General features: G+C 44.1%; 1 protein-coding gene across 1 annotated transcript; it reads right to left on the reverse strand.

The window, feature by feature from the left end:
- Window positions 1–6,727: 6,727 nt before the first annotated feature.
- On the reverse strand, window positions 6,728–10,945 carry FJX1 (four-jointed box kinase 1). Its single transcript, XM_081938212.1, has one exon. It carries the CDS (start codon window positions 10,435–10,437, stop codon window positions 9,097–9,099), a length of 1,341 nt encoding a protein of 446 aa, XP_081794338.1. The 5' UTR covers window positions 10,438–10,945; the 3' UTR covers window positions 6,728–9,096.
- Window positions 10,946–11,179: the final 234 nt, after the last annotated feature.

Below are 11,179 nucleotides of genomic sequence, written 5' to 3' on the forward strand. Positions count from 1 at the left end.
GATTGGTAACAAATGATCTATACTTTAAAATACTACCTGCTTAGTTTAATTAAACCAGATGGTATGTGTGCATGCAGCTGCTTTTAAAGAAAAAAAGTTGCCCAGCTGTATTCTCTTTTTAAAAAATGTTATTACTGGTGACAAAAACGAGATGCAACATTGCACAAGCCTGAAGGCGACACCATATCATTTGTAGTATAGGCTGTAAGGAGAGTGAGGATTTTTCGTCTTAAAACCCCTTTGATTCAGTGCAAATATTAGTGAAAACTCAAAAGAAATCTTCCCACAGGGAATTCTGATCCTTTCTATTAAAACTGCAGCTATCTCAACTACCTCCAAGTCTAAGGCAATCTTTGAAGACACCTGAAACCCTGGCACATGATCCTATATGCATTTCTCAGATGAAGACTTCTTTGGCAGGATGGTGCTGCAGAAAATAGTTTTATTATTTGATTTATTTATTCACTCATTCATTCATTCATCCATCAAACTTATATAGCCACCGATCTCACAGAAAGTGACTTAGGGTGGTACAAAACAATCCAATAAACGATGTATATGAAATAATCATTTCCTAAATCCATCATATAATAATTATTTATAAACAAAAAATTTAAAAGCAGAACTAAACAAGAAAACAATAGATTTTAGATGTTAATAATAATGGAATCACCTCACAAGTTTATCTCCAAGCCTGCTGGCATAACCAGGACTTGACGGTCTTTCAAAGGCTTAGCAGTGATGAGGATGATTTCACCTTGGGAAGAAGATTCTACAGTGCAGTTGCCACAGCAGAAAAAATCCACTGCCTTGGGCTCACCAAATGTTTATCTCTCTAGATCCATGATGGCGCACGTGGATTGCATTATGGGTGCAGGCATGCGTGTGCGCTATCAACCGTGCACAATAGTGCTTTTGGCATGCAACGACAAAAAGGTTAGCCATAACTGTTCTAGATGATGGAGCATGTAACATGCCCATTCTATTGGATCTGGTGGGATGGACAACGGAAATCAGGAAGAGGCGGTTCCTTACATAACCCAGTCCTGTACCATGTAGGACTTTAAAGGTCAACACCAGCACCATGAATTGGACCTGGAAACAAACTGGTAACCAATGCAGCAGAGCTGTAACATGTAGGAGTGTATAACAGAAACACACATAACTGCTCGCAATGCTGAATTTTGTATCAGCTGAAGTTTCCGTATACTTTTCGAGAGCAGCTGCATGTAGAGTTCATTGTAATACACCAACCTGAAGGTGATCAGGGTATGAGTGACTATGAATAGGCCCCTTTGATCCAGGAATGGGCACAATTGGTACACAAAATTTGTGCAAAAGGTCTAGTCATGACTACCATCTGCTTCTCAAGCAGGAGTTGTGAGTCTAGGATGAACCCCAGATTGCACACAGATTGCAATCACATCCTTCACCAGAGGGAACATAAAACCAAAGGACCCAAAACCCAAACTCTTGCCAAGATTCAGTTGAAGCCTATTGTGCTCCATGCAGATGCTCACAGCCTTCAGACGGCAGCTAGCAAAAATTAGAAACCCTCTGAATGTAAGATTACACTTCCCAGAATGCTGTTATATATTTCCCTGTAGAATGCCATGCCTCAAGTTAGTGCCCTGAATATACTGTGAGGGTTCTTTTTCTACAGTGAGACAGAAAATACTGCATGGGCAACTCCCTCCCTTTTGCTTGCTCCAGAGTCAGGATAAAAGACTCTGACATACCATTCTATAACAAGGATAGCATCTCTCCTAATTTTTGAAAAAGATATACATACAAATGGAGACATACTGGAGGGTGAGAGGAAGAAGGAAAGGACCCAGATATTCATTCATTCAGCCTCCCATCTCACTGCAAGATATAGGTGAAAATATATGCATTTGGATAATTCTGAGACTCTTGTACTAAATCCCTAAAGTCCTTTAGCATGGGTATCGGTTGTTCTTTATTACCCTAACTTGCTGTTTTCTTGCTATTTAGCTAATTCCAACCAGTCAAATTATGTTTATAATTAGCATATAAATAATATGCAAATTTAGCCAGATTTGTGGGACAAGGCTAGGACTGTTTTCTCAAGATTGAAAACAAAATTATATAAAGCTCTGACAGTCAACTATTCTTTTGCAGACATGGTAAAAGTAATACTGGAATTGCAGTGGAATTCTCATTAAACTTGACTTTTGAAAACAACAGTTGTTTTCCCCCCATTTTGAAGCCATCCCTCTTCCTTGTATCACCCACCTTAAGGCACTGAACAGAGACAGAGAAAATAATATTATTTTATTCCTCAGAAAAGCAACAACAGAACAGACACGCTTGGGATAAATTTTGCATTTGGAAGCAGAGCAAAGGCATGGATTAGCTCACCTATATCAGAGTCTTTTAAGATTTGGGGGTGGGGTGGGGGGAGCATTGGCCTTTTTTATATTATTTCAATCCCCAATTTTAGCATCTCTTGAATGTCATTATCAGTGCAGGAGATGTAAATCTACTACTAATCTCAATTATCTGTTCCCTCTTGCACTCTATTACTAAATTAATTATCTGCTGAGGCTCATTACATTCCTTTTATAAGCTATCACTTCTAGCAACATGTGTAGTGTTACTGAAGAGTGAGAGACTCTAGTTTCATGCAACTAATCAGTCTTCTCTCCCTAGATTCTCTTAAGTTGAAAGAGACTATTCAGTTGCTCCATGTTGAATGAGAACCTCCTTCCACTGGGTTTTTATGATAAAGAAGTCCTTGTATGGCAAAAGAAAAAGAATGTAGGGAGATTAACTTCTTTTCATGTCATGCCGCCTCGAGTCCTACTTGGAAAGGGAGCGGCTAATAAATCCAAATTTATTATTTATTATTATTATTATTATTATTCTACATCCCTTTTCTTTTCCTTACTGGGGCAAATTTCTAGGAGTACTTTGTTTAATCATTTCATTTACTTTGGTAACATTTTAATTTAATTTTTAAAGTTGAAGGCTCCACAGTCTCTGAGTGGCTTAACATTTTATTTAGAAAAAAACAATCTGGTTTTTAAAATCCCACAAGCAGTGGTGGATTAAGGCTCAATGGTGCCCTAAGCACGGACAAATCTTGATGCCCCACCTCCTTTGGGCATACTGTACAAATGAAGCCAAGTTTCATTGGGTTTTTTTTTCTCAACTTTGTGGTGCCCCCTTTGGGCCTGGTGCCCTAAGCACGTGCTTAGTCTGCTTAATGGTTAATACCAGTGACGTGCGGTGAGGTTTACTGCTGGTGAGGCTGGTGACGTCATCAGGAAGGTGGGGAATGGGACCACGTGTGCTGGAGGCGGAGGCTGCCTCAGCCTCCAGCACACGTGATCCCATTCCCCGCCTTCCTGAGCGTGCTCCGCCGGCTCGTGCTCCGCAGTCCTCGAAAGCGACTGGGGAACGATGAGAACCTTCCTGCCTCTGCTGGACTTTGCGCAGTTCCCCAGTCGCTTTTGTGGCTTCGTCATCCGGGAGCGCCAACAACATTTCTGCCTCCGCAGCTCGCGGGCGCGGACGGACGGAGGTAGCCAGAGTGGCGCCGAGGCAGTCCGGCGGGCGAGCGACTGAGGATCAGGCTGCCTGATCCTCCATCACTTGCCCTTTCGTCCGCCTGGACCGCCTCGGCGTCGCTCTGGCTACATCCATCCGGCCGCGCCCGGGAGCTGCGGAGGCAGAAATGTTGTCGGCACTCCCGGATGACGAAGCCACGAAAGCGACTGGTTTTAACAAAATAAGAGTATTCCTTAACTTTATAGCAATTCAAAGATGTATCTCTAAAGAGATACAGGATCCTGGAATATATATAATTTCTACCAACTGATTCAGGATGCATTTCTATACAATTTTAATCAGAAAATTATTAATGAATCTAGTTTCATATATGATGTTTTATTTGGTTTTTACTTTATGCTACTAAATAATTTGGGGAAATAACAGCAACAAGTAACTAGGATCTAGTTTTATAAAAGTAAATCAGAAATGCAATGCAATTCTTGTTTAAAACCTATTATTTTGGCCTTTGCAGAATGAAGAGTGTTTCCAATTCAGTGTCAAGATAAATTCAAAGATAAGCAAGGCTAAAGCTACCTGCCTTATCTTGCCTATTACATAAAAGCTGCTGAAAACAGTTGATTAAATTGTGCCCATTGTCACTAAGTCTCTGGAAAGCCTTTGCCCAGGAAGAAACATTTCTGTTCTTCAAGTTGCTCACTTGAGTGCGAAACTGCATAAGCCAAGCTCATTGGTAACCTTAGAATATCATAAATTGTGAAGTCAGAGGAACCAAGCTAAGATCACAGGTTACTCAGATCTGCAGTAAGCTTGATACAGAATGTTAGGCTAGAACTATTTTTTCCTCTAGTATTCTAAATCTAGGGAAGCAGGAATATTCAGGTTTGTGAGTGTCTCACTGAAATCTGATGACAGAATATACACTTCATCAAAACCCACTTTCATAGTAGCCCTGGTAGTGCAGTGGTTAGAATGTAGTGCTGCATGCTAACTCACTGCTCACTCCAGGAGTTCGATTCTGACCAGTTGAATCCATCCTTCTGAGGTCAGTAAAATGAGGACCCAGATTATTGGGGCAATATGCTGACTCTGTAAACCACCCAGAGAATGCTGTAAAGCACTTTTAAGCTGTATATACGGGAAGTCGATGTGGTTTTGCTATTCAACTGAAAGAGCAATTATTTCTGAATAAAACTTTAGAATCAAATATAGAGAATAGGAACCAATGAGGACAAAATGTGTATCACTCTGTATTGCTTATGTCTGGCTCAGTATCCCACTATGATTGCAAGTGATGATTTGTAGCTTCATGCTGTGAGCATTCTAGAATATTTCTTATTCAACTCATGGTTAAAAGCAGTATTATAACATTATGTCTGAACCAAGTCACTCATACTTCTGGAATCCATAATCCAACCCTTATTGTCCCTTATGAAGCCATTTTTCCACACCTTGCAGCTTTCTCCCTTTCTTTCTTCTCTGCTTTGCAAGTAGCCCCCCATTTCTGAACCCACTGTTGTATCATTAGAAATTATCATCACTGATCATCAAAGCATACGCCCGTGATTCTTTCAGAAAGGTACAATTATCTGAGGCTTAGTTTTGACACCGTGGCAAGGAAGATGAATAATCTGTTAAGCTGCCAAAGCCGTGATCCTGTTGAGATTTCCAGAGAGCTTAAACAAAGATCTCGGGATGTTTATGGCACTGCCTTTTACCTTTACAGATGATTTTAAATGTATGCTGCCACTGCTATATTATTTAAATGTATTTTCATTAGGTGAAGAGAGTCTGAGGCACTGCATCTGAATAAGCTACAAAACTCATGCTGACATACACGCTAAAAAAATTACACAGTTAAATTCCATATTATCATGTAAATGGCAAAAGAAGCCACATGGGAGCATGTGCTTTGTGCTGAGTGATAAAAAGCTGTTAGCTATAAATAAGAGTTAAATAAAGAACCTTGTCAATTGAAGCTGTGGAGGGAAAGAGCCTTCTAGGGCTTTTGTAGGGTTTGAGGATTATTTATTATATTATATATTTCTAAACTGTCCATCTCCCTCAGAGATCATAACTTAGTTAAGCATTTAAAGGTTCAGTATTTAACTAGGACCACCATAGCTGGGCCGCAAAATATGGATTCCAATAAAATAGCAGAAAAGAAATACACAAAACTCTTTTAACTGTTTGCCACCATCTAGAGGTTGTCCAGAATTTTGCTTCTCAGATGTGAGGCACCACGTTTTTTTTTTATTTCTGAGGGAATTATGATCACAAAGGTTCAAACAGATCCCACGATTGAAAAACTGCTTCATGGAAGGCTGCGATTTACTAGAAGCTATAGAAAGAACCCTTTTTATTCTTTCCAACCTAATGAAATATTACACATAAATAATCTAAAGGAGGCTCAGGATTCTGTCCATCAATTAGCAGGATTAACTCTGTGAAAGTGGAGAACAGCAGCATATTTGGTGTGGAGGAAAAAGCTGGCAAAGGAGAGTTCAAAAATGGGTGAGATATGCTGGAGAGCTTCAGAGAAAAACATTCCAGAAAAATAAATGTGTTAAATGCCTTTAATTCATCTCTATAGGAGAGGCACTGAATCAAAATGTTGCTGATGGTTCCATTTTAAATTCTTCGCTCTTCATCTCTTGGTCAACAGAGAAAAAAACTGGATTGGAAAATTTTCCAGAAAATTTTACTATGCAAATTATTCCTATTAACATTATACATCCCGATATCCATAGATTGCACAAGTATTTAAGCTACAGTATTTCATGTAGGGGAATGAAAAATGATGTGTTTCCCCCTTTTCTTTTAAACCATCCCCAGTAGTTTGTTTTCTGCATAAAATTTTGTCACCAGATTTTTTTCTGGTTCAAATCTCTCCTGGTCCCATAACCTAGAAAAGCACATACACAGCCTGCCTATATGTATGTATGTATATATACATATACATATACACACACACACAGCCTGCCTATATATATATGATAAAGGAGGAGAGCCTGTGGTGTAGTGGCTAACAAATCTGCCTAATATGTAACACATCCCAGGTTCAAATCCCAGTAAGGGTATGGCTAGCTGATGAGAGCTAAATAGCTTGAAATGGACTAGTCTCCCTTTATTTAGCAGCACAAATACAACTATATATATGTTGTATGTTCTGCCAGGGGAGAATGGAAATGCTTCTGTACCCTATTACAAGGACAAAAATATACACACCAACTATGGCTACTGCAGGTAAAGAACTAGAAATAATTCCAAAACTCATTTTCTACCCACTTATTCTATCTTCTTACAAAAAAATTTCTGCATCTGATCTATAACACTATATATGCTCTAGCTGTGACAAAGTGATTAAAGTTGGTGGGAAATTAAAACTGTATTTCCCCTCTCTGCTTTCACTTGTACAGACCTGGTTCTTCCAAGTATCAAAAGATCTGAGCTCCAATATTGTTTCTGATACATAGTCCACACCAGCATATCCATATACAAAAAATCTAAGAAATGCTCTTGGCTAATTCTCAGAGGATTGGCCTGCAAAAGATAGAACTTCCACTCATAAGTGCTGGATTGAAGCACTTAACCTTATCAAGTCATGATACTTTTAATTTCACCATAGGTACCACTACCACAGTCAAAAGAGAAAAACAAAGCTAAAACAAAGTCCTAAATTATTCTTGGCACAGATTTTTCATTTGTAACTCATTTGCCGGAAACCAAAATGGAAAAGAAATTAACAGCTGTTGAAAATTGCTCATAGTCAAAAGTACAGTGTTTTGATAGTTCTGAAGGACGATTTCTACACCAGTGAAACAGTCAAGGATAGGCTGTGCTGAAATGTGAACTGATAGAATAAAAACAAAGCAGAATAATTATTTTCTTGGAAGCAAGTGGAAGGACACTTATGCAGACCAGTTATCTGCAAGGTGTAGGTTTTATATAGCCTGTGATGCTCACCTGATTTTGAATACTTTAATGCAGGAAATCCATTTACAAAAAATAAGTCTTCTCCCTACTGTGTAGAATAACACTATCACTAACTCTGTTAGGCTAAAGAAAAATATCCATTCAAATTATGGAAAAAGAAAAAGAAATACTTCATAGAACAATGAAATCCAAAACTTGGATACAAAAGAGGCAAAACATTAACACATCTTTACTGAAATATCAAGTTCTTTAGTATATTACAGAAAGGCTTAAGAACATATATCATGTACCTAAAATGCAGACTTTTTTTAAATAACAAGATTTTGTATATATATATGTATATATAAAAAGAAAGTAAAGTGCAAGAAACTGATTTTTCCCTTCTCCAAATTAATGCATCAAAATTTACTACACTGACAATACTATAAACCTGGAAATCCCCCACCCCATTTTATTATACAGTACTGGGTTACATATAAAACAGAAATGCTGTGGAACCACTTTTTTTTTTTTTTGCCAAATGCTTCTGACTGTTAAGGGATAAAAGGTGTTAACAACAGTGACTTTTCTGCACATTTATTACAACTGTTGACTTTGTCGCTGTCCATGCCGGCAGGAAATTCACTAAAATGCTGTTCTGTAAGTGGAGCTACAATATCTAGATATTAAATTAACTGTTGTGGAGGCTTTTTTTAAAGGTGTGACAAAGAAACACACGTAGCTCTTGATGCCCACTGGAAGGACAAGGGAGGTGGTTCATTTAAATGCCAACCATAGCATTTGTACAGGACCTTTTAATTTTCCCGGTAAGGAAAATGACACAGTGACAGATAAAATCTATTTTTTATGTATAGATTATATCAAAGACATGAATCACCTCTGACTCCCGGCTACTCAGCATCTTCACAGCAATTCTAACAAAAACTGCAGACTGGGAAGATATTTTTGACCTTTTCTGTAAAAGGCAATAGTGCAGATGAGGAAGGGGGTACTGTTACATCTAATACTTAAAAATGGGTAGGGGGGTGTTATGACATTTTAATCCAGCTTTAATATGGCACCCTCCTGTTGAACAGGATTACAACTTCTATCACCCTGGGCCAACATGCCAGCTGGGGCCTGGTGTAAGCTGTGATTCAATGCATCTAGGAGATTCCCAGGGTGCAGAAGGCCATGTGAGTGCATCTCTCCCAAACATCCAGGCCTCCCCAGCGGTCAAAAGAGAAGTGAAATTGGAAGCAAGGCGCTTTTTCTTCAGGAGCTGGAAACTTAACACTAGATAAAGAAGGATCACATTCTGCAGATAGATTCCAGGAACAAAGTATCTGAGAGACAAGAACTAGTTCAGCTACTGGCTATTCATCCTCACAAAACAGAACTCTGAATCATGTTCAATTTTAGCTAGGCTTGCCACATATATTCCTCTGTGAAATCTTAGGACCATTCTGAGGGGAGAGGTTCCTGTCAACCCCCAAGAGCGGGGGCCTCCAGCCTTAATTTTCTTTAGGGATATTGATCCCCAGGCCCTTAAATAGCGGGAAAGAGCCCCTTCAGGCCTCCTTCTCCCCATTCTTGAATCTCTTCTGAGTCTCATAAATCCAGGCGGTTTCACCAAGCCAAAGAGCATCACGGAGCGGCGGCCTTGGCTTTGCAGTGCAAAATGTGCTTATGGACAAAGTCGATCCGCTCCTGGAGCATCTGGGCTTGCTGGTCGGAGAGGAAACCGACAATCTCAGCCAGAGGCTCCCGAGTCCTATAGAGCCTGAGCAGCTCGGACGCCGCGTTGCGCAAGCGGTGCAACTCCCGCACTCTCTGGGCGGTGGCCTCGCGGAAGACGCAGACGGAGCGCAGCAAAGGCTCGTTGTATTTGTCCCACATGGCTAGCAGCCGGTAGCCGTGCACCAGGCCGGCCTCGTTGTCGAGGAAAACCAATCCCCCATTGGGGGCCCGGTGCAGGTTGCTGGTGGCCCGATGCATGACGCGGGGGTCCCACTGGAGGCTAAACAGGTTGCTGACCAGCCGGTCGAAGTTGGCCGTGAGATAGTCGAAGAGAATCAAGTCGCTCCACTGCACCAGCTCCACCAGCTGCGCCTGGCTGAGGCCTCTCAGCTCCCCGGCCGACAGGGGCTGCAACCTCCGGCCGGCCGCCGGCGCCCCCGCCTCGGCTTGCCAGGGGGCGGGGGCCACCACGTCGGTCAGATTGTCCACCCACCGCGCCAGGCTCACCACGGCCCCCTCGGCCCAATGGGAGCCGCGCAGCTCGTCGCGCACTTCCGCCCACTGCCCGCCGCGGGCTTCCACCCGGGAGAGAGCCAGAGGCGGCAGCCGCTCTTGAATGCCCAGCAGCCCGGCCAGATGATAGGAGAGCGCCTCGCCCTGGATCTGCTCCGGGTTGATGCCGTAGCGCACGCAGGCGCGGCTCCCGTCCGATAACCGGGCCAGCCGGTTGGAGCTGCGGCCGCAGCCGCCGCGCTCGAGCGACACGACGCGCGCTTCCCGGGCCGCCCGCAGCCACGAGGCGGTCTCCTCCGCCGGAAAGCCCGGCGGCACCTGAGCCTCCAAGGTCTGGCTCCAGAAAACCCCGCCGCGCACCGGCAAGAAGGGAAACTGCTCCTCGGCTCCCATTCCTCCTTGCCTCTCCCGCCGAGGGCGAGCGGAAAGAAGCGGCGGCTCCTGCCCGCTTTCTCCCTGCCCCTCCTGAAGCTCCGTCGACTGTCCCGGCAGCGTGAGCAGGGCTCGGAAAGTTTTCTGGGCGGCTTGGAGGCGACTTGTCTGGAGGGGACGGCTCGGTGCTGCCGGCGCCACTTGGATGCTGCCGAACGCCGAGTCGGCTCTCTCCTGTGGGAACTTCAGTTCGATCGTTCTCGGATCCTCAATCCGTCCACTCCACAGCCCCGCCAAGGAAGCGAAAGCTAGCAGCCAGAGCACGGCCACGGAGCCCAGCCGGGCCAGACCCCCTCGTTGCATTCTCCTCCCGCGGCTGGTGCTGAGCTTGGAGGCTGCCGCGATCTCAGTCCGCCGCTCCGGGACTCGGTAGCTGCGCTACCCCGCGGCTCCTCCGATCGGGGCTGCCTTGGTTCATGGTGGCTGCCGGTGGCCGGTTCCAGAGTCAGGCAGGAGCCTGCCTAAAAGGCCGGCAGGGAGGACCCCGTGTGAGGAGGAGGAGGAACCCCGATTCCGGACGGATGCCCCAGCCTCGGCTGCGGGGCCGGTGTCTGTATACAGACCCTCTAGCGATTGAAATTCACAAGAACCGAGACCACGTGGGGGAGGCGAGGGGGAGCGCAGGGACCCAACCCACCGCCCAGCATGGTCTTCCGCTTAAAGCGGCAACGGCTCGCCGAGAGGTGGGGCCGTTGCTGGCCGATGCCTTTCCGGGGGGAGGGGGCGCTTCCAAGAAAGTGGGAGATCCTTAGGAACGCCCCGAATGCTGAAAGAGCCCTTTGGGGGTCGTGGCGACGATGAGTAGCAATCTTGGCGGAGAGATGAGATAGGCGGCCGGCCATCTCCGAGCGCTCCTCCCTCCTCCCATCCGGCTTGGGAAGCACAAAGGATTCGGTCCGTTTAGAATAAAAGATGGGAGAGAGAGAGGCACATTGTGCTGCTGATTTCAAAGAGCTCTTTCTTTGAGCGGGAACAGAGTAGGAGGCAGCAGCAGCAGCACGGAATAGTGGGAGAGAAATATAGTCTGGGCGGCAATCTGGGGTCA

The sequence above is a fragment of the Natrix helvetica genome (genome assembly GCF_964273705.1).
Source record: "Natrix helvetica genome assembly, chromosome: 1".
Lineage (NCBI taxonomy): Eukaryota > Metazoa > Chordata > Lepidosauria > Squamata > Natricidae > Natrix > Natrix helvetica.